General features: G+C 37.8%; 1 protein-coding gene across 1 annotated transcript; it reads right to left on the minus strand.

The window, feature by feature from the left end:
• LOC123971902 (inositol polyphosphate-4-phosphatase type I A-like) lies at positions 1-24263 on the minus strand (the record flags this gene model as incomplete). The annotated part of the gene is made up of 18 exons (XM_046050967.1): positions 1-1732; positions 13906-14060; positions 14478-14590; positions 15183-15280; positions 15426-15625; positions 16158-16225; positions 16308-16431; positions 18033-18205; positions 19201-19233; positions 20359-20517; positions 21134-21275; positions 21881-22096; positions 22190-22376; positions 23216-23233; positions 23520-23628; positions 23747-23851; positions 23994-24124; positions 24217-24263. Coding segments are annotated over 18 exons (2211 nt in total), but the record flags the coding sequence as incomplete, so codon positions are not given.
• Positions 24264-25300: the final 1037 nt, after the last annotated feature.

A 25300-nucleotide genomic window follows, 5' to 3' on the forward strand; every position in this document is an offset into this window, starting at 1 on the left:
TTAGTTAAAACTGTTTAATATCAACTTGAAAAACCTCCTTTTCCAAAACAAACACAAACCTATTTTACATTTATTTCAACATCGTTACAGCAACATTAAAACCTTCACAGATGTTTTCAAGTGTCAAAGAACTGACTGACAGAAAGTATTCTATTCTCAGTTACAATGCCAAATATACTACGCAGTAGGTTGACAGAACAAAAAGTACTTCATTGAGTTAAACATGTAAATACAGCAGTATGTATTTCTAAGTTGATTGCAGTAAGACTGCCATCAGCAGTGCATCTGACAGCGTGGTTCACCTTACAGTAAGATGCATTTCACTTAAGTCACCTATGATGCTGTTGAAATGGTTGTGAGGACTTCGCAGGAAGTGAAGAGCAGCGACATACATACATACAGGTCATTGTGGATAATTGGGCACATGGTCGAGTGTGCGAAAAACAATGACAAGTGATAAAATGCAAATAAACGTTCCTTTGCCCTCAATTAGGTTTAGTTGCTTTAGATTTGATTCATGCTGAAAGGAAGATGTCCTTTAGTTTACTTTATCCTTTATTTTTAATTTCAACAGCTTGTACTTGATGCTCTTGTTTGCTTTTAAAGACACAGTTCCTACAGCTATCCTCCCTTGTCTGTAAACAAGCTGTAAGGTTTCGTTGATCAACAAAGAGACTTCACTACAGTTAGACCAATTGGTTAGCAGTTCAGCAATTGTGATTCAATGTCTTGCTCATCAGGCTTTTTTTGCAAGATGGTACTGGTACTACATGTTTCTGGTCAGTGTGTTTACAAGATACATAAAGGGGATTGTATACCAATGAAATGATGTTTCCAAAGACTGAAATATATTTTTCCTCTGTGCCACACAGCTCCATTGCTGTCAAGAAACTATTAAAATAGGACCCAACAAATGCAATTTGCTCCAGTTAAGAGTAATGTTTGCTAAAAACTACAATGACCAGCTGTTTTTTTTATTTTAGAAAAATTAAATCATATTTCTGATCATATTTTAAAGATTTACTTTTCATTGAAGGACTTGAAGGGAAATGGTGTAAGGCTTCTGACACAGACCTGCATAATGTAGAGACAAATTTGTCCAAATACTCTGGGTTGACAATGGATAATTTTTTTTGTTTTTACACATTTTATTTCAGTTTAATTAAACATGGTTTAAACGGGTCTCTTGATTTCCGCTGTAGAACAAAAATATAAATGTTGGGATGGTTAATATTGATTACATCAGTGCTTGATCAGGGTGAGGCAGTGCGGCTAATGTACATTTTTATAATAAAAAATTAAAACCAAAGAGCTTGAAACATGTTATGCATAATATGACATAAGCAACTAATACAAAAACAGTCATTATACTGAGGAAATCTGGGAGTTTTTTTTTCCAGGAAGATGCAACTGTTTATTACTGTGACACTGCATCACTGAGTACACCTTCAAAAAATTATTTGGATCACAAAACTGATATGACGGTCTAATTAAACTGTTATCTTGTTTTTTCCCCAGTCTGATCTTGGCCTTCCCAAAAACACACAGTAGCCATACTGTCCAATAATATTCCCAGACAGAGCGCTCTCTGTGGTCCGATCAGGTTTCAACTTTCCCGTAGGTGCCATCGGGTGGTCGGTAGTGTTTGGGGAAGGCTTTGAGTTGCAAGGAGTTAAACGCATACTTTCGGCATCCAACGTTCTTCACAGTGTTTTCTCGTCTGCAGCCCTCACTGAGGAGACACGGAAGGGGGGGGGTCACAGACAGAAGATATTTATCTGGTGGCGGCTAATAAGTGATGACAACATATACCGGACTCAATGATCAATGATGTTTGGTAGGTGCTCAGACAAAGGCACTAATTTTATACTTTGCCATTGTTTCAATGAGGTACGATAACAGTGAACTCTAACTGCTGGGATCTGTAAACTGGCGATATTCAAAAAAATAAAAGGTAGTACATTTAGTACCCAAACTGACTTTTGTAAAAATCCACACTTTAAAGGCCAATTTCCAGGTTTAGATAATGTAGTTCAAACTGTTTAATCATCTGATTTCACCATGTTTCATGATCTCAGGACTTAATTTGGTGAGAATATTATTAAAGCTACAAAAACCGGACCAAAGCTGCAATAAACCAAAATCAGTTAAATTTAAATGTGGTTAAGTAAAAATAAAAAAGCAATAGGAAAGCAGTATAACAATAATTTCCAGTCTTTAACACAGTTTCCCACAATTTGCCTTCGATTGGTTATTTTGCATATTGAAATGACTAAACCTGCAACTAATTTCATCAAGACTTCATCAAGAAAAGTAGATTAAATGGCTGACGTCACTACTGACTGCGGTCGCAGGTAAATCTGGGATTTGTTAAAGGTTAAGTGTGTAAATTTCAGTGCCATCTAGTAGTGAGGGTTGCGAATAGCAAAAAAATCGCCTCTAATCGGCTATCTAAGCCCGTAAGGTAGCTACAGTGGCCGACGCAGGACAAAAGAGAGTAGCCAGTTAAGAAATTAGGTTTTTTAGATATGTTAAGAAAATATATTTTACCTAATTAATCAGTAAAACCATATGGTATTATGAATATTACCGCAGGTTGCGAATGTGTTGCCAATTACTTGTAGACATGACCGCACAAGAGAACTGCTTACATGGATCATCCACCATAAAAAATATCGGTGCAGCTGTTCTTATCAAATGAAACAGGCACTTCACTCCTGGTTTCATTAGTAAACCACCACATGAATGACACTTACCAACAAAAAAGACTATATTCTAAGCTGACACATTAAAAAAACAAAAACAGAATTCATGAAGTAAATATTGTATTTCAAACAAATAGGAGACGACAGGTAGCTTTTCAGAATAAGAGCGTTTTGCCTGCCTGATTTTGCTGACATGTTTATATTTTGTTGATTTAGTGATTAGTGCTTGCTTTTTGACCTTCTACTATGATTAAGTAGGCTACGTAGTTAAACTGTTTCTTTTTTGTCTGTTTTAACTGTGTTTGTTGGTTTGTTGTTGATATACAACCGGGGGTCTGCAAAGGGTATTTTATTTTGAAAATGGCTGCGTATTCTCTCCAGAGAGGAACGGAGAGACACTTCTGGTGTGAGCACAAGCATTGACTACAGCGGCTGTGATCAATACTCTGGCGCAATGGATAAAATGCCTTGCCTTTGGTGTGAGAGACCCGGGTTCAACGCACCATTGTGTCCCCGAGCAAGACACTTAACCCCTAGTTGCTCCAGAGGCGTGTGACCTATGTCTTTGGATAAAAGCGTCAGCTAAATGAATAAATGTAATGCTGCAAAGCTAACATGAGAGGACGACTATAAAGTAAGCTGTATATTCATGGGCAAATCATTTAAACAACACATCGTGGCTGGCACTGCTGGACAGTGTTGTGTGGCTCGTCCACTGTTTTTAATGCAAATTTCTTCTCCGTAATACCGACGTGTGGAAGAACGGGCCGCGGTGAAGTTAGTTTCAAGTTGGATATTAGTTTTACGCTGGACATTTGATAAACGTCAAATACAAAATGTAAAACTAACTTCACCGCGATGCAAAGCGACGTTCCCTCACCCAAATATTACGGTCAAGTGTGGAATTTGCGACACAACGAAATAAACGATAAGCTTAATTGTAAACGATAGACGTTTTTCTAACAAATGAAAGATATCGACAAATAGCCAGTGCTGGAAGTGGACCGGAACGCCCCTGTACGCCGTAGGCCTACCGGCACCTCGACATTTTGCTCTTTGGCGTACCGGGACTTCTCCCAAGCTCCTGGTACTCTCCTCCGCCCTCTCCATATCAGGTTTTCTGGGCGCTACGTGACGCTCACCTGTTCCCGTTCTTGCCTGCCTGCTAAACTCTATTGGCGGAGAGAGACGAGATAAAAGAGAAGCTCGGGTATCTTTCAAGCAGCCGTGTGCTGAAAGTAGCTCGTCAATGTCACCTGTCTTGAACCGACCAATCACAGCCTGGATGGGGCGGGATATTTAAAAGTGTTGACAGATAGGTGTCATTTACACTGGGGACAGGTCAGAATGTGAATACCTCCATCAATTTTGTAACGCTTCTGTTAAATATATTCTGATAAACAGCAACTACAAATGTTAAATAACAAATGAAACAATGTACAAAAGGAAAACATGCAATTGAAATATAGAAGAAACAAATTATCTGAATCATATTCCATTATATTTTGAAGTCACCTGTCACTGTAAATTAGTTTCCCTTCATATAAAGAAAGACATTCACGATAGAGCCGCAACTTGTTTTTCATTATCAATCCATGTCTTGATTATTTTTTTTTTATTGGGCAATTAATTGTTAAGACCAAAGCCCAAAGTGATGTCTTCAAATAATTCCTTGATTTATCCAACAAACAAAACACTCATTTCATTTCCAATTACATATTTGAGAAACTTGAATCAGTAATTGATTAATTCTTACAGCACTAATGTCTGATGTACCAAGTCCACTTGTTACTTAAATGATGATTAAATAAATCCTTAATGTGTTTATTTAAAAACAACTAAGTTGTGCAGTTCCAACTGATTGTCACTAGAAGTCAGTAAAGTTCAGAGAGCTCTTTCCCTCCTGAATAAGGAACCCACTTCTTTGGAAAATCAGTCCCCACAAATAAAGAAAACAAGCGACACCACACACACACACATAACAAACATGGAGGAAAAGCGTGTGCAAGAAAAACAAGAGAGTGGATGGACAAAAAAAAACAGACTGGTAACTTATTTTTCACTTTTGGCTCTCTTCATTCAAAGCACAATCAACCTTAAAGAACACAAAATGTCACCGGACTCCGGTGGAGGCAGAAAACATTTATTACAGCAGGAGTGTGGCGTTCAGGGACACACTGACAGGAGGCTTTCTTGGGTTTGTGGTACATTCAGAGCAACGTGGGACGCAGCATGGCTAAAGCTTTTCGACAATTAAACTGATGCTCTCGGAGGAAAAGCACCGACTGCCAGAAGGGGAAAAGAAACACAAATATAACAATTCAAACACCATATGTTTCCTGTCATGTGCTGACCTGGGATCTGTCTGAGGAATATTTTTAACACCTAAAAGCCTGTAAGTCGAGTTGACATTTTAGAAATACCTTTAAAAATATTCCCAAACATTTCCTAGACAAAGTACAAATCAACATTGACAGACATGAAGCTAAAACAACAATATAAATAAAAAATTTAATTACCCAAAACCTTTTTGGCATCATTAAAGGGAAACCTTTCTCTAGAACCTGCTATCATATCACAAATATTAACGCAATAACTACCTTATTACATAATAACGCTTTGCAGAAGATAATTAAAATCATAACATAATTCTCAATTCACTTGTTAAACGTGACCATTGGCAAATAATCTGTTCACATTATATAATTTATTTTGTTAACAGGAGGGCTGCAAATTCTTATTTTTCAAATTGTTATGTCAACAGTTTAGTGTGAGAAGTAATTAAATTAACAAAAACATAAATCCCCATATTATAACAAGATCACACAGGCATATTAAGTTGTGACAGCATGACAGTTATGGCACAAGCATAATAATATACACACTCTGCTCTGGGATAACTTAAGACAATATATAGCAAATGTTTAGGCAATACAAGCATTTAAATACAATTTATCTACAGTGATACAAATATATTCTCTGATACTGGATTCATTAGAATAAAAAAACAAAGAAAAGAAAAACATTTGCAAACTTGAGCTGTTTCTCTGTTAGGTCATAATGATTTTTTATTAAAAATTTAATGAAGCACTTAAGTGTAATTTCAGGTGTAGGCAAGGGGAATTAATGATAACTGTATTAGAAAATGAAAATTACTTCACTGTAACATAATTTTACATAAAATAATTCCCATGTCCTCACATTGCTGCTGCTCAGTGATTATGTCATTATATATTTGTATATTAGTATATTTGTATTTATATATTAACTCATTTTAAATAAACTATATAAAGTAACTTCTGTCACACAGAGGTAGTTCTAAAATGGAGCATCAAAAGATGACAAGATACACAATATTCATAAACAAATGGTAAAAAAAAAAAGTAGTGAATAATAACTTAGATTACTTAGATTTTAAGAACATTTTGGGAAATTTGCTTTTTTGCTGAGATTTAGATGAGAGTACATAGCTAACATAAGATAATGTTAAGCTTGTAAAACAACAAACTTTCTTTTCTACACTTTGATTTTTCTACAGATTAAACGGTTAATTAGTGAGTTTAACAGGTATTTGTAGGTGGATTTTGATACCCTTGAGCTAAAACAAGCTATCAGTTTCCCCCTGTTTCAACTTTTAAGGAATGATATGAAGGTACAGCTGGCTAGCAACCGGTTAACTTGTTATCTTAACTTAGCATAAAGACTAAAAACGGGGAAAGAGTTAACTTTTCTCTGTCCAAAGATAATCAAATCTGTCAACCAGCACACACATCTAAAGCTCACACATTAACTAATTATTTGTTTAATCTGTACAAAAACTAAAATGTTACAACAACAATTATGCATTTCTGGCTAAGCTAACCAGCTGCTGGCTCCCGTGAGAGTGGATCAATGTTTACTATTACAATCTAACTCTTGGCAAGAAAGCTAATTGTTTCCCAAAATGTCAACCTATTCCTTGAAATTGAAAGCACAAACTTTATTAGATGATTTTTATTATGTTTTATACGGTTTGTCGTAAAGTCTCACATAGCAGCATGCCTCCTTTCAGGTTTAAGCACTGTCAATATTAACAAATTTGTGTTTGTACTGACCAACAAAAACACAAATAGCATTGCAAACTGATTTAGGAATACAGAGAGATATTCTCAGTACCAGTTTAGAAAGAAAAGGGACAAATTACTGTATCGTAATGTGTGTGTTTGAGTGTTCAGGGGTCATGAGAGCAGAGCAAACTCCCAAAGGAGGCTATTTTGGTCTGATCTATTTCCTTACTGGGTCGATCTTAATGAGACGGAGCCTGGCAACTGCCGGGAAGTGACAGACGCTTTCGCTTAGCTTTACAGGCTAAAGTTATTGATTTTTTACAATGCAGGTTTCCAGTGTGTAAAGCAAAACCTGAAGACCCTTGGTTTTGTATCTTAAGGTTTTTTGAGGTGTGCTTAACACATTTTTATTTCTCTAAACCGTTAAGGAAAAGTCCAGCCTCCATTCTCTGTCACAAAACATTACTGAAGGTATTTAAAGAGCTATTTTCTGAGGTGATTAATGTTTACGTTTTTGATTTTCCTAATTTTGTCCATTTCTACTCTAAGGAATAATTTCCTAAATTGCCACACATGGCTATTTTCTACAGTCAAAACCAAACCTGTCCTGTACCAGCAGCTGCTCTTGAACAGTGTTTTAGTATTTTAAGGAGGTTTTTACCTTACATTTTTATACTTGGGCTGAAAATTTTAGGTTAAGTGTTAAAATTATTATAAAACTATTTCTAGGAAGCTCCATAAGAAGTTCATGCTTTGTATGCAGTGTCAAGGAAAAGCAAATCTTGAAATCTTCAAACAAGAGAAACACTTTAGAGTTGGTGTGCGATTAGAGCTGAAACTGATTTGTCTAGTTACTAATAAGTCAATTGTGAGAAAATGAATCTGCAACTTCTCAAGGAAAGTCAATTATCTGCTGTTTTCAGTTAATCAAATGTAACATTTCCTGCTTTTCTGTCTTATTTTTGTTAATAATCTTAATATCTTTAGGTTTCACTGTTGGTAGGGCAATTTCAATATGTCATCCTGGGCTCTGGGAAATTATATTCTCTTTTCAATAATTTTTAACATTTTATATACAGACAAATTAATTAAGTCCTAAATTATATAATGTCAGGTTATTTCCTACAAAAGTGACTTGAAAATTCTCAAAACAAGACAAACATCGCAATTTCTGGTGTATTTTTCACTTATTTCTAGGACACGTATATTAAACATGGAAATAGCTGGATTCAGATAAAGACATCTTTCCTGGCTTAAACTCTTTGCAAACACAGATCCTACAAACCTGAATTCACCTAGTAGAGACCTGACTGAAGCATTTGGCACAAGCATGGATACAGTCCTCATTCGCTGTTCGTTTGCAGCCTTAGTTGATTAGACCTGTACACGCCCATACAGTCCTGAGAAAAGGTCTAATCAGCCAAAGTAAGTGAAATCACTTGTGTAGTTTAACACCAGTGTATAAAAAGGGGAATTTAGGCATTTATCATTTAGGTCATTCATTTTCTATCAGGTCATTGTTATCTAGCCCTTCTTGTTGACTTGTTTACTAGTACAGTCAACATATGCCGTTTGTTCTTTTTATTGATTATGGGAACCTTATTTTTTGTGGGATCCCCTGCTGCAGAGGTACTTTACTCTTTTCTTGCTGACTTCCTATGATGAGGTCAGATATTATTTTTCCTTACATAATATTCCGCAAACAAGATATACAGATCATTTCAGAGTGCGAGTGCCCCTGTCTTGGTGAATAAATCAGCACAAGAAGGCCTATTTGCCTGAAATGTTTAGGCAAGGTATTTAAAACACTTTGGGCCAAGTGAGAGGTTTAAATACGTTTATGCACGCAAATTTTCATCAAATTGGAACCAGGGTAAACAATTTTAGTCTTGTTGATATACGGGGCTATAAATACAAAGTTTCAGACACTTTAGTCCTCAATTTATCCACTATTCTGGGACATACAGTATATAAACTAAATCGCTTAATCGACTAGACTGATTTCTTTTTTAAATTATTCTGTCTCTCTAAATGCTGTTGGTTAAAATGTCCAAATAAAGTTTTAATAATCTTAGTGGTAAGTCAGTGAGAAGTCATAACTGACCCTGATCTGCTGGAGTGTGTGTGTGTGTGTGTGTGTGTGTGTGTGTGTGTGTGTGTGTGTGTGTGTGTGTGTGTGTGTGTGTGTGTGTGTGTGTGTGTGTGTGTGTGTGTGTGTGTGTGTACACACACACACACTATTTGGCACAAAAATAAAAGCTTTTGGTTCCTTCACTTTAGCTTGTAAGGTACATTAAGTGCAAATGGAAGACAGTGATAAATGAAACAAGCTAGCTGTTTGTGCAAAGCTCTTATTATTACTCAATATCCTTTTATAATAGCTACTATCAACAATAACTTTCCTGAAAGCATTATTTATATATATAATCTGCATATTTCTATACATATTCACAAACTCAAGAGTAATTTGCGCCCTATACTCTCATAAATATATAAACTGTCATATTGTATTTTCTATGTGTCATGTTATAACAATTAAGAATAGCAGTAATAGCAGTCATACAGATCATAAAGGGTGGAACTAAATCTGCCCATCAGAGGGCACTGCCCGCTAACAGTGTGGATATTCCTTCAAGGTCTGATATGATTATTCTTATCACCATCACAAAGCACATGTGCAGAGAGGGATCCTGTAAACGCTTTCTTATAACCATCCAGACTTTTTACAGTGTCTTGACTGGGTTTGAGGATTTCGGCCTGTGTTCAACAGATTTATGCATTATAGCTGTTTGCTAGGCCACAATGTTTTGTATCATTGACATGATATTTGTTCACACTAAAGCGGCATAATTGAAAAACATATTTTTCTGTCTGTTTTTGTCTTTCTTCCACACAAACAAAAAAATGCTTTCTGAAAAGCTGCAATCCTGTGTTTCAGCGTGGATGGAAAGTTTTTGGAAAATGATGCTTCATCAATCATAGCTAGGGCTTGTGTGGCAGTTAAGCTTGGAAGAAATTTTGTCACAACACAACAGTTATCATGCGAGTTATATTGCTTAAGATTTGTGATTTAAAAAATGTATAGTTATTAGTTTTCATTGTTAGTGGCGGAGTCTGCCATTTCCAAGCCAGATTCAAATTGTGTTCAAAAAAATATCTAAATTTATCTCATTGATATTTGCCTTACTTTTTCTGCTTACTCTCCAGCAGCTGTATTAGACATGTTAAGTTACGGTTAATGCAAGCCAAACATTTTTCAACTGTTGCTGCTTCACTCTAAAAGCGTGCAAAACACGGGGTGGCTTTAATTGTGAAGCAGTAACAGGAAACCAGTGTAAAAGTAAGGACCTCTCTTCCTGTTCATTTTGTCATGCAACTTTGGGTTCATAAAAGCATGATTTGATTGATTTGCCTGGTTAAAATGTAACATTTATAATATATATTTAAATCTGTATTTTATGCCTGTTTAGTTGTTTTACAACAAAAACAAAATAAGACCAACTAAACCATTGTCTGTGAAGAGTCTCAATTACTCAGGCCATAGACCAAGGAGGATTAAATAAAGGGCAACTGGACTTTAAAGTACCTCCAAGTCCAAAAAATAAAAGATTTTGCAGACCAACAGTAGACCTGAAAACATGGCACACACATAAATTGTGTTATTTTGATTTAGCCAGCTTAGTGTGGATTCAGTCTCACTGTCAAATCTATGGTTTAGAAACTTATAAAGTAAATCAATATATCTATATTGAGACTTAATAAATATGTTTAAGATACTTTTCCAAAATTGCCAACCGGTTTTTCTAATCTGGGAACAAAAAAAAAAAAAAAGGAAACAGAAATTGTTCATTAACAAAAAAAGAAAAAAGGGAAAAAAAGAAAAAGCCAGGGCTTGATAAATGGGGCATCAGATGTGTAAAGCCCTTAGGTCGGAGGGGGACAGCGTGTACAGTATCACTGTGCATGAATTTCATACACACTAACGAGACAGTGGCACAGATTCGGAAACACTCCCGGGAGTCAGTGTGAAGTATTTTTCCAGATAAATGTATGCTATGTTTTGCGTTCTGTCAGTCAGTCACTACCAACAGAGAGCTGCTCGTGGCCACTCAGCTGCAACGGAGTTTGGCCAGGAAATAGGCCACGCTGAGGAAGATCCACACCACCAGGAGGTTTGGGCTGAGGGCCAGCAGGGGCAGAGAGTACAGGAGGCTGGGGTCCAGCCGGAAGTCACGCACTGGCAGCAAGCCGCTCAGGTTCTTCTGGATCACCCCCTCCCTCGTCCCAATGCTGCCGAGTCATGGGAGGTGGGAGTAGGAGGAGGAGGAGGAGGAGTAGGAGGAGGAGGAGGAGGAGTGGAGCAGCAAAAAAGGTTGGAGCAAGTAAAAGGTGATGGAGAAGAGAGGAAGGAAGTTGAAAAGGAAGAAAAAAAAAAGGACAAAGTAGAAGGGAGAAAATAAAAGGAAGAGGAGAAAAGAGATGGGAACAGAAAAAGTATAAAGGCAATTAGGGGAAAAAAAGACAGGAGGAAATAAAGATTGCGTGAAGGAAGAAGGGAAAGAGGACAGCATATGTTGCAGCAAAGCCAAAATAAACAGATGGCATGTATGTACACAGGTGAAATGGCAAATTAACAGGTGATACCGGGGAAAGAAGTCACAGCCACGAGGATAAATGGCAGTTTGTGTAGTGTGACGTAAAAATAAAATTTTAAAATAATTTCATTGAGGTCACAACAAATGGAAATGAATCACGAACCAACCAGAATAAAATAATCCCGCAAAAATGAACCAATTGTACAAAACAAAACATGACATCAAACACGCGGGAAACAGAGGAAGAGGAAAAAGAGAGAGAAAAAAGAGAAAATTAAGAAAGATATTCTGTCTTTCAGAAAAGGAAAGAAGATACAGCAATGGCGCTCCATGTTTATATATTTTGTTAGACATGGGATGAAGAAGGAGGATGGAATGGAGGCAAAAATGGCAAGGAAAACATCTTTGTTTCACTTGTGACAGATGGAAACCAACACGACTGCGTATAGAAGAAACACCCTTTAAATTTGAGGAATAAAGTGAAAGTTTGAAGTCATTTGCACTCTGGATTAAGAACTTTAAAGTTTACATTTGCATGCAAGCTAACGAGAGCATGCTGTTAAAAGCCTTTTTTTACAGAGAAATGAAGACAAAGCTAACATGCAGTAAGTACCTGCTGCAGAAAGGTTATAGACTTAATGACAAAATGTATTTTATGGGTGTACTGGACATTTACTTTATTAATTTTTAGCTACTTAGTATGGATAAAAGGGCAAAATGGGTAATGATGGGGACATTTGGAGAGATGAGGCACAATATCTCCAAACTTATTCCAATGTGCATCACAGCTAAAAACTATTCCAAAAATCAAAAAGCTATCTTCATGCTCGTCGGCTGAAGAGGGAGAGGGGGAGGAAAAGGGGAGAGATGTGAGGAGAGGAAAAAAGAGGGAAGGAAAAGGTGAAGAGATGTCATATCATGCATCTGTCGGAGTGCAACTTTATTGATCACAAGTACAAGACAGGTGTGATAACATCTTTTTACAACAAAGTATGTACAACATAAAGTCACAAAAAACTCCACTTTTAACACACAACTGTTCTTTGACACAAAAAGATACACTGGAGTATAAACTTATATTATTTTGTGTTGTTTCTGAGAGTTGCAGGGACTTTGTTTTTAATTTCTGTCCTCAGAAAATAAATCACATTTCCTGTGAGGCTGAAACACTGGCTCAATTCCAATAAAGCTCTGGGAATATAAATTCCCTTTATACCTTTACAAGTCTTCGGTCACTGTGTCTCCTGTTGTTTATGATATTGGTTATTTTGTTTCTGTTAGTAGATTACTGTGTCAGAGCATTTTAAATGTTTTCTCGAAACATTTAGTTTCCAGATGCTGGCGTTCAGCTTGTCTCCTTTTATTTTCAATTTATTATATGTTTATATTTAAACAAATAAAACCAAAACTATTTGCACCCTATATATTTACCAAAAATAATCTGTCATTGTCTTGTTTTTATTGGTTTTAACTACATTTTAAATATGTTCTTTTTAGTCTGTTTTACTGATAGATGAGTATGCTGTTTTTGCCATGCTGCAAGCCATATTCCCCATTCGGAAAACAAAGACACAAAAAATGGCTGAATACCAAGAGGCAATACAGTGCGAGAAAATGTTTTGTAAAAATACACAGCCTGAGGTGGTAACACGCACTGCAACTTTGCCTAAAAAGGTCAGCATTTCACTCAAACTCAATGTGTAGAGGTCAACTAAAACTGTCTTTATACCCACTTAACAGGCGGGGACAGACATAATTTGAAAATGAATGAAGGAGAGAAAAAATAAAGTAGGGATGAAGGAAAAGAAAAGGTGATAACGACGGTAGTGCTCTGATGATCCAAATAATGGAAAAATACTCTGCCAGCCTGTCTGCAACTTAGACTCTGAAACAGCGAGGGCTTGCTTCACAGACAGGAAACACAAGACAAGACAATACTGGGCAGACAGAGGTACAGACATAACAGACTCATAGACAAGAAGATGTGCAGACAGAACAACAAGCATCCAATGCACACAACTGAAGCAGGATTCACTTGCTTGAATATCAGTTAGGTGCCTATCTTCTAGACCCTTGTCTCAAAATCAACAATATCAACAAAATTTGAGCTCTTTTGACAAGAGTGTGTTGAAGCAAGTAACCAACTGAATTTCAAAAATATCCCCTCTGAGATGAACCAGCAACCATAGATCAGTTTGTTTTCACAGAAGAAGCAGGCAACTGTATGAGTTTTCAAATCGCACATGGGCAAAACATCCTACACATATCTGAATTCAATTTCCCATGCATTTGTTTCTTCACTAGTTTTTAAACATTTTAGTCGGTGTGATTTAAAAAAACTAATCTTTACAGCAGCATGTAAGAATCACTGGGTATAAATAGTGGCCACCTAAAAAAATCAAAATATTTCTAGATGCTTTATACCCGTATAAGAACCCTGACAGGCACTAAATGAAAATAATCTGCATCTCTAAATTCCCACTCTGGTAAAACAAAGTTAGCATTTGTTTCTTGCCCATGTATGATTTTTAGTGTTTTTCCATTCAGGACGCGTCCTACCTGCGCATACAGTCGAGGGCCTGCGTGAAGACCTGTGGCGCCATGCCATGCTCGTGCTGCAGGATCAGGCACTGCTCCAAGGTGACCGACATGGCCGTGCGGTCTTTGGCGCTTTTGCAGCTGGTGAAACGCACCCCGTTCAGGCGGCGACAGATCTGAGACAGAAAGGGGAAGAAAAGTTGTTGAGTCATCGATAAATAGGGATCTTAAAATAAAAAATAAAATTACCTTAAAATAATAATAATATATTCTGGGCATTTTTTGCTATTTATCCCCACAACATCTAACTTTTAACTAACTTCAACTCTATGCACACTCTGTTGATCATCTCCACAAATTTTCTCACAGTGAGCATGAGAAGGCACACCCCTACAGGTAAATGAGAAGTTTGGGACCTATTCTGGTAAACATAAACACACCTTTAACTCCAAAAAATAAATAAAACTTATGAAGAAAAATGTTTTCATCATTAGCAGATGTTTTTCAGCGGTTTAAAGAAAAGCACAATTCTTTAATTCAACACTAGATTAATGCCATCTAGTATTTGATGCACAACAAAGCAGAAACTTCACCTCGGCCGCCTGCCAGAGGATGTCCACGTTCTTGTTTTTCCTGGCGTGGACGTTCTGCCCCAGAAACCTCAGCAGCTCAGGGAGACAAGTCTGAGAACGAGACCTCGGGAGGCCTGAGGGGATTTTGTGGGAGATGATGGGAAATGTAGGTGAGGTGGAAGAACAATTAGCACAAAACAAAAAGAGAAAGTGAGACAGGAATTAAAAAAGATGAAAACTATTACCAAAAGTACTAATACACATGGTAGCTTTCTCTTAAAGAAAGTGTTGGAAGAAATATTCAGATCCTTTACTCAGGTAAGTACCACAATGTAAAAATACTCCATGACAAATAAACATCTTGCATTTACAATCCTACTACTATATACGTATTATAAGCTAAATGTGTGAACTTTTGAATTTTTCTGCAGTGATGTAGTTTAATCCAGTGGTTCCCAACCTTGAGGTTTTGGCCCCCCGAAAACGGTCAAAATATAAATCTGAAGGCTCGTAAGATAATTAATAAGGAAGGAAAGAAGAAAAATACACACAAGTTCCGACACACAAATCTCTGAAGCTTTTTTGTGAAATACTTGATAAACCAACCTCTGCGGGCTTCTAACACTTGAAATGAAACATTCTAAGAAGTTTAGAGGTTTAGTGGAACTGCTAACAACTCACAGACACCTGAACCAAGACAAAGACCCGGTATACTTTAGTACTCACAGTCCTCAGGCAGGACTTCTTTGAACTGTTCGTAGTATGAATTTAGCCTGGAAAGGCTCTCCAAGTTAATGACTTCCTGCAGGGATGTGTCTCCAAACCTGAACACATGAGAAACACACCATTTCCTTGCTTTAGGTTGTTGAGCAGCCAGAATTTAATCAGTAATGCACAAAAACTTGTTAAAACTTTGTAACTGTATCTCAAACATCTCAAAACTTCTCTTTTCTTCTCCTACTCACTCACTTCTCAGCCAGCGTCTGCTGCTCATTGATACCGACATTGAAGTGCACCGGCTGGACCCTTAGCAGCATGCCGCTCTGGATCTCCCGTGGCAACGCGTCAAACATGGTTCCCGGCAGTGGGATGCGGACGTTGAAGCCGTCCCGGTTCCCCGTGATGATCGGCAACATGTCAGGGGCGGAGCTGCCGGTGGCCTGCGTCACCTTAAAGTCAAGGCATTGACATTTAAAGACTTAACAGCAAACTGTTTCCTTTTTCCTGTATTATTTCACATATTATCTGCTTAAACAGACATGATATCATCTGTTATTTAACTTGACAATAAACACTAATAAAAAGATGAAAAGGTGGAGCGATGGGGTATTGCTTCTTAAAGGTGGGGTATACGATTTTAATCCAATACACTTTTTTTGGCAAATTGTGAATATCTCCTCACGGTCCACTAGCTGAGCCAATGATTGTTCAGCATTTTGACTTGAAAATTAACTTACAGATTATCAAAATAGTTCCAAAACAAACTGTCTAAATTATTAATCGTTGACAAAAGTTTAGAAATATCAGTGAAATTAAAATCAACAGAATGGAAAATGAAACGATACTAAATAAGGAATAAAAAAAAACACATAAGAGTGAAGTAACGCCATAATAAAAAGCATCTTTTTAATATATTTCTATTGAAGCAACATAACATTGCAGTGTCCTCATGGGGATTATTAAAGTTTTTTTTCTTCCAACCTTAAAGGTGACATTGCGAAGATCCATGATGCCGACACTCATGTCCTCCAACATGGCCAACTCCTCTCCTGGGTTCACACACACACGGTAATAGTGATCATCTGTAACTAACAGGACAAACAACGCATGACTGACTGTGTGTGTTTGTACCGTAGGTGCTGAGCAGGGACTCAAACTGAGCCAGCAGGCCAATGGTGTAGAGCTGTCGGAGGAATCCGTTGTCACGGAGACAGTTCCTCAATTTGATAATGAAGCCGCAGATAAGAGCGGTGAGCTGCAACACACACACACAGCTCTTAATACACTGTAGTTGTTTTAAGTGTGTGTTTGTGTGTCTCTGCATCAATTACAGCTGATTGAGATTCAAGTCAATCTTATCCAACATGTTTAAGCATCGCTGTTAAAGGACAGTTTTTATATAGACTTCACTACCTGCAAATAATGCAACTTATTTCAAGGTTTTTTTAACTGGTATAAGTCAAATAAAGTTTCCTCTTTTTAACTTTAGAACTCATCTGAAATTGAAGTGAAATTTGATAAAAAAAAAAAAAAGCACTTCCTTCAACAACTTTGTTGTTCTGTAGACTTAACTGCATCCATTATTAAGATGAAAGCTTGCTCATTAAACATGATGGCATGCCTCGCTCAAGCGTCAGTGTTTTTATCTGCACCGTGTTCTGGAATTCAAATCAACATATGGTTTTATATTTACACACAGTAAATTTTGGCTTTACTTATGATTATGCAAGTGTCGTTGGTTTCTGTGCATCCAGCGTGTGATGGAAATCCTGTGCAGCTCAGTGTGTGTGACGTTATATAACTGGCTGAGGGTATAACAGTGTTGCTGTTTATTTGGTGACATTACTGAATACAGATCAACCAAAACAAACACGATTTGTGAGTGTGACATGTCAGACATGTTGACATCAGACAGACATGGTCATTGAAGTTATCTAAGACAAAGGCAATTCAGTTGACCAATGCTGTATAACAGGCATTTAAAGACATACGTTTTAGCAAGTAAAAAAGTGTTTGCCTGATGAAATCTATCAGAATTGTCTGTAAATTAATGTTTTCTGTTTTTCTGTTCAGCATGTTTCTTATTCAGTGTGGTATTAATGTACACTGAAGACATAGCTGATACAATTGAAACCGAAAATAAGAACCATATTTAAACAAAATTTTTATTTAGACTGAAATTCATGAATATTTTCATTAATCTGCACATTATTTCCTTGATTAATTGTTAGGATCAATAAAATGTCAGAAAACAGTGAAAAATACCCACCACAATAAGATGACCCTAAGACATTGTCTTTAGATTGCTTGTTTTGTCTGACTAGGGGAAAAAAAAACCTGGGGAATATTTGCCATTTATGTTTGAAAAGTAACAATTTTGATTACATTTAATAGTAACATTTACTGTCAAATGACTAATTAACTTTTAGCTCTAATTCTTATTTGAGTGTTGAAGGTCCTTTTGTACTTGCTTGACTTTGAATGAATTGTATATAAAAACAACAAGTTGTATGAAAGAAAACAGACTACCTCTGGGCATACAACCTCTTTTTAACTGAAATGTCTCAGATTTTGCCGACAGCATAGGAGAGTAGGAGTGAAGAAATTCCTTCCCTGTCTGTCTCACTTTCTTCTATTGTTTTTGATCTGTTGTCTTTATTTGCTCTCTCTTTTTACTCAACAGTCAGATAAATACTGCAAATCCACTGAATGCTGAACCTCCACTCCCTCCAGTTTTGTAATATTTGCTGTGAGTCATTCTAAGATGAGCACATTAGCTAAAAACCTGCATGTTTGTATGTAAATGCTGATGTAAATGTGTGTGGGGGAGTAAATGTCATGTCTGTTTGTGCTGACCGTCTGGCAGAAGACAACATCACGGCGGTACTGCAGTGACAGGTCCATGGCTATCGTCGGGGCGCTGTCCTGCATCAGCAGGAAGACCATGGACTTTTTGGCCGTGTCACTCATCATGGCAACGCACTCTGTGAGCGTGGTGAGGAGAGGGTACAGTGCCTCGCTCCACTCACCTGGGAAACACACGAACCGAGTGTAAGTATATACATTAAAGAGGTTAGACAAAACAACACACAATTAAAGTTCCTCCTCTGCACCACTTATCCCTACACAATCTAACTTTAGCGCAGTTAGTGTTATTTAGCACGATTAATGCCATATTAAGTGAAATTATAAGTTAAATTTGCTCTTTCAAGACAACAGGATACAGATGGAACAAAGAGACAACAGGAAAAGCAAAAAAGCGCTGAGGGAGAACACAGTCCACTGGGTAAAGCTCCAGGATAAGTTTTGTTTTAATGTTATGCTATATTTCCCCACTGAACATTTTCCATGAATACAAGAAGAAAACTTCTAACAAACCATTTAAAAAAGAAGAAATGAAACCTTAAAAATTTATTTTATGGGAAATTACTCTGTTATAGCAGAATAAAAAACAAAAATATGTCAATAATGACATATCAATGCACAGTAAATATTATACTGGTCCCCGTCTGAGATTAGTGGTCATTTTAACAGCGGTTAAAAATATATAATAGTACATCAGTAATTCTGTCTTCTAGATGTGAATCTGTGGACCTTGTACTTCACACTCCTGAAGTACAAAGCAACGTCACATTCACTCCAATTTAGGCTATTCCCCCCTAAAAAACTGAAATTAACTCTCAACATATGAGAACACATGCAGGTATTAAATCATTTTCATGAGTTGCATTATGTAAATCTGGGTTTGAATGAGTTACTTGAAATATGTGATGGAGGTGTGTTCAAGCTAAAAAGGGGGGTTAATTTGTTTTAAGAAAGAAAAATAGCATTAAAATAATATACAGACATTAAACAAAAATGTGAAGATGATTAGTTTTGAAAATACGAAGACCAATTCAATGGGCAAATTGAAGGAAGCTGACTTATTCTCTCATTATCGTATAGTTACTGTTAAACCTTTAGTTACTGTCGTGAAGAGTTGGGGATAGAGGCCGAGAAGCATGAGTGACATAGCAGCTCTTACCTGGGTACGCCTCCTCAGCACTCGGGCTTCCATCTGGAAGAGGGGATGTAGGTGCAACATGCATGATTAGCGGGCGCAGTAAGCCACAGAAGGCAGCAGAGGCACACATAGAAAACACCACAGACCAGGGTCAAAGACCTATCCAAACATGAAGGCGCATAATGGCGGCCTCTATTTCCATCTTGCAGGCAGTTAAGGGATGTTTTTCCGTTGTGTTCAAATGCAAAACACAGTCGTGAGTCTTGTTTCAACAGAAAGAAGTCAAGGAAAACATGACAAAATGTTATTTTATTGTTTTGCAAAATAAAGCTATGTAGCTGGTTTTACTAACTAAGGGCAACTGGACTTGGTTGAAGATACTGGAAGACGTTTCGTCCCTCATCCAAAGGACTTCTTCAGTTCTGACTGACTGGCAGGGAAACTCAGCAATTTAACCTCAGTGGGGTCGTTTGCCAGGGTCATCGATACTGCTGGCCGTTAGTGTTCCTGGTTGCTGTAACGACAGTCGTTACAGTCGGTGGCCAAGACTGAACGACCATCGTTGGTATCTTCACCTGGTAGATCCTAACAACTGTAACGACTGTCGTTACAGCAACCCTTGACTTTAACCTTCGTTGGATAACTATGACCTGGATGACTAAGAATCTTCATAGACAATGTGGATAATGAAGTCCACCTTTTATATTTTTGTCATCTCAATAAAGAGCTCCAAAGCAGAGACACAAAATGCCAACCAAAATATTTGGTGGTTCTTTTTCACATCTTATTCCTAGACACACTAAACTGCCTCAGCTGTAGGCATCAAGTGAACGTTTGGATAGACATGTGAGCCTGGTCCAGTAGCTATAATAATGCTGCAACATTGTTGACATTAGACAGAGCAAAAAGACAACAACAAAGGCTGCACACAAGACAAAATGCTTCACATTGGACATTTTTCTCATACTAGGTAAGGAGGAGTAATTTAAAAACACCTACTTTCTTTTCAGTAAAGAAAAATTTCAGTTTATGAAACCGCCCTTTGTCGTGATTGTCACACCTTTAACCTGAGTATCCCTAACTAAATAAAATGATGCAGCAAAAAAAAAAAAAAAAAAAAAGCGCAGTAAAATTGGTTACAGAAAAGGCAAAAACAAATGAGAAATTAAATAAACCTACAGGATTCTTGTTCAGGGCTGGGAGGACATGCAGAAGAGAGGGCAGGCGGAGAGGAAGAGGCTTGTGGTGATGATGATGAGGATGGTAGAGATGATGGTAATGATGGAGATTCCTGTGATATACTTCCTGGGTTGATCCAGAAAGCTCTTTTTGCATCACCTTTTCACAGCCATACACAGCAGTGTTAATTTAGTCAATGTCAATTATAAAATAGTATTATTTAGTATTTGTTAGTATTATATTTGTTTTTTTTAATGCAGTTGTATCAGTTACATGCCTATGAAACCTTATTGTAAAATTTGCACATACTGTAATATATTTAGTTAATTTGTCCCTTTTTTTGTTAATTTACTTTTTTAATGTAATAATAATAATGATAAAAACAAATTAAAACTACTAAGGAGCAAGCAAAATGAAAAACGGATCATTTAAAAGATTGAAAGATTCATGTTTGCTTGCATGTGTAATCTGCAAATAATGCCTACTGTAGTGACTTCACAGAAAATTGGAGTCTATAGAAAACCACTTTCTTCAGCCAAAAACTGCACCCAAGTAAAGTATAACTATAAGTATAAATCTTATCACATTGAAGAGAGGTGAAACCAAAGGCGCCCCCCCAAGACAAGGGATTTCAACTCTGAACAAAAGATTGTTGCCTGAAATCAATGCCTAAACACTTATTACTTGTAAAGTTTCAACTCTAAAAAGCAATAAAATCCAAGATATTAGACAAACAAAGAAGAGAAACAAAAAAAACATTCTATGTGTGTGTTACCTTTCTTACTGGCACCGCCCTGCAGGTCAGTCTGGGTACTGTCCTGACTGCTGACGCTGGGTCTCCTCTCCTTCTGAAGCAGCTTGTCCACACGCTGGATGATGCACTCCAGAGACTTATCCACATTCAACCAAACTTTCTCCTGAAAAGAGACAGGAGGCACTGTACTTTTCAGTGCTATGTAAGAAAGGTTAAATGGCTAATAGAGGAACTACAGCAGGGAAAAGAATTAAGCTGGAGGGGAGAGACGATGCAGAAGAGATGAGATGAATCAGTGTGCAAATCAGGCAGCACCCCACAGTTTTGCTTAACAAAGATTTACGTAATGCAAACAAATCAAGAGCTTCGTTACATAACTACATACTCTTGGTTAGGGTAAACTGATAGAAATTAGCACTGGGCAATACTGATAAACTAGTCAAGATTTATTCTTGACTTTTGGGAACAAAATAATCTCCAAGTTCAAAGGTCCACTTACTAGCTTTTCAGAGCTTACCTCATCTCAGTCTTCTTAAAAAAAAAGAAACTTCCTTAAAATATTAACCTTGTGGAATGACATGTCCACTTCAAGATTCAGAATATAGTACAAAGTACAGCTTTATATGAAACGTTCAAAATGGACGCCATGAAATTGAGCAGTCTAAATAACCCTAACTTTAATGTAATCAGAATGACATCACATAACAAAATCTGATTTTGATATAAAACAGTTTTAGTTTATTTTTGGTGATTCGTTATTTAACATACCCACTCCTCTTCATGCCAGTCTACATGCAGCGAGGATCGGCTGTTGCGACCACTCCACTTGGCTAGCAGCGTGTCCTGGTCGTTACGGAGGACTACTTGTTCTGAGTCTGCAGATGGAGACGCTTTGGAGGCGATGTACTCGGGCCGTGCTGCTTTCAGGGCCTGTATGGCAGAAGCCAGCAGCTTACAGTCGCATACCGTCACCAACTGACGAGTCTGAGGGGGACAGGAGAAGGTATCCTATGTCAACATAAAATCATTTCCAAACATAAGTGCTTTAAAGTTACAGGTTGTGTTAAAGTAAAATACCTTATCAGCCAGAATAGCGAGCGTCCTTTCCAGTCCGCTGGCAGATCGATCTTTGGCGGCTCGGGAAAGCCTCTCAGCGTAGTAGCTGACCTGAGTCTTCAGCGTGTTGATATGGGCGATGATCTCTTTGGCTCGGACAATGTCCTGGGGTATGTAGACGATAGACTGCGAGCTTGACAGGGCGCTGCTACAGAAAAGCAAAGACACATGGTTTTAGCAGCATGTCTGTATCCAACTGTTTGCTGATGAAAGTCTTACATCCTCAAAATGTAAAAATTGATTCTGGGAGACTCATTCTCAAGGGCTAATCTCAAATGAGCACTTGGCTCACAAGTACTATTTTGTTACAGATATTACATTTATTAATTTAGCTGACACTTTTATCCAAAGCGACTTACAATTGCTATACATGTCAGAGGCATGTACTAGGGGTTAAGTGTCTTGCTCAGGGACACATAGTAGATGGGTCACAGTGGGGAATTGAACCCGGGTCTCTCACACCAAAGTCACAGTGAACCGCCACCACCAATATTAACATTAATAGACATAGCATTTGCATGCGCATGCCTGTTCTTAACAATGGTCCTAATTAGTGGTTTAAGAAAACACTACAGGTAAACACAAAGACAACATGAAACTGAGGTGGTGACACTGTTCATTTTACAAATTCAGATAGATCTTTATGAAAACTTAAGTAATTCTTATCAATGCTTTACATGTTTTCCAAGTGTAGATAAGTGTTTTTAATAAACAAATTTGCTGCATTTCAACACACTAATAACAAATGCATCCATCATGTGTCTTTATTTTTACATAAACTACATGATGTCTTATCTTTCAAGTGATTACAAATCACATTCATTTATCCTCAACATACTCACCATTTAATTCACAATGCTTGAAAATCCTTCAACTTTGTTGTTGACAACTCAAAGAATGGTGGTATTTTTTTGTGGTAGTACAAGGAAGTGAGAGGCAAACAGTGAACGAACAAATGAAAACAAGCAAAACCGCGCAAAAACTCACCATTCCTCCTCATATACGCTGATGAAAAAAGTAACAAAAGCAAAATTAAGAGGAAGCCAAAGAACTGAAATGCAGAATTAATGCAATAGTTGAAGAAACAATGCATTGACATTTTCTTTAATGTAAAAATGACTACAGGGCAGCCAAATCAAAATACATCTTTCATACAAAATCATTTCATATGGATCACATCTGTTGAATAACATAAAATATGAAACAATTCAAAAAGAGGGAAAAACGCAATGCAATTTTGTTTTTCTTCTAATTCCCTTTTGGATTTTTGGTCAGTTATTTTCCAACTTACTGTTTCTTTGCCTCTTCAAACTTCTGGATGAGTTTCCTCAAACCATTGTTTTTGAAACCCTGGCAGTGAGCCGCCGGAGCACCAATTGTTATCACATCGTACGTGTGTTCTGGAGACAAAATTGGTGTTTTGAATGATGAAAACCATTTGTGTGAGTAAAAACCATAGGCAAAAGCAGTGAGTGTTTTGTTTGTGTCGGTTTTCCCATGTGTGTTCCAATGTCTCACCGAAGCCCAGTTCATCCTGCACCCTCATCCTCTGAACGTGAAGGTTGGTTGGCATGAACTCAAGCTTCCTCTCTGCCTTCAGGTTACTGGCTTTGAACGACGGACCTGATATAGAGTGGTAGAAAGCAAGAGAAGAAGAACAGGGGGGTAAAACCAGAACAGGAAACATTGTTGTAGCTTGTTTTAAAACATATGATGGTTTTTACAGCTTTATCAGACCGCAAGAGGCGTCTGAGAAACCTCTAACCTCTGTAGTTGTTGAGGTCTGACAGGGTTTCCTGGTATGTGAGTATTATGGTCTGGTACTGAGAGACAATTTGTCGCCGCAGATTCTCCCAGCAAGGGGATAACTCTCCCAGCTCCTCCAGCTCACACACCCTGCAGACAGAAAAAGAGTTGTTCAGGAAAAGTGGGAAAACAAATGTGTACATAAAGCTCATATGTTGTAAGTGCAACATTACTAAACTTACAGTGAGGAAAATAAGTATTTGAACACACTGCTATTTTGCAAGTTCTCCCACTTAGAAATCATGGAGGGGTCTGAAATTGTCATCGTAGGTGCATGTCCACTGTGAGAGACAATCTAAAAAAGAAAAATATCCAGAAATCACAATATATGATTTTCTAACTATTTATTTGTATGATACAGCTGCAAATAAGTATTTGAACACCTGAGAAAATCAATGTTAATATTTGGTACAGTAGCCTTTGTTTACAATTACAGAGGTCAAACGTTTCCTGTAGTTTTCCACCAGGTTTGCACACACTGCAGGAGGGATTTTGGCCCACTCCTCCACACAAATCTTCTCTAGATCAGTCAGGTTTCTGGGCTGTCGCTGAGAAACACGGAATTTGAGCTCCCTCCAAAGATTCTCTATTGGGTTTAGGTCTGGAGACTGGCTAGGCCACGCCAGAACCTTGATATGCTTCTTACAGAGCCACTCCTTGGTTATCCTGGCTGTGTGCTTCGGGTCATTGTCATGTTGGAAGACCCAGCCTCGACCCATCTTCAATGCTCTAACTGAGGGAAGGAGGTTGTTCCCCAAAATCTCGCAATACATGGCCCCGGTCATCCTCTCCTTAATACAGTGCAGTCGCCCTGTCCCATGTGCAGAAAAACACCCCCAAAGCATGATGCTACCACCCCCATGCTTCACAGTAGGGATGGTGTTCTTGGGATGGTACTCAGTGGAATTATGACCAAAAACTTCTATTTTGGTCTCATCTGACCACATGACTTTCTCCCATGACTCCTCTGGATCATCCAAATGGTCATTGGCAAACTGAAGACGGGCCTTGACATGTGCTGGTTTAAGCAGGGGAACCTTCCGTGCCATGCATGATTTCAAACCATGACGTCGTTGTGTATTACCAACAGTAACCTTGGAAACGGTGGTCCCAGCTCTTTTCAGGTCATTGACCAGCTCCTCCCGTGTAGTCCTGGGCTGATTTCTCACCTTTCTTAGGATCATTGAGACCCCACGAGGTGAGATCTTGCATGGAGCCCCAGTCCGAGGGAGATTGACAGTCATGTTTAGCTTCTTCCATTTTCTA

The sequence above is a fragment of the Micropterus dolomieu genome, linkage group LG06 (genome assembly GCF_021292245.1).
Source record: "Micropterus dolomieu isolate WLL.071019.BEF.003 ecotype Adirondacks linkage group LG06, ASM2129224v1, whole genome shotgun sequence".
Classification (NCBI taxonomy): domain Eukaryota; kingdom Metazoa; phylum Chordata; class Actinopteri; order Centrarchiformes; family Centrarchidae; genus Micropterus; species Micropterus dolomieu.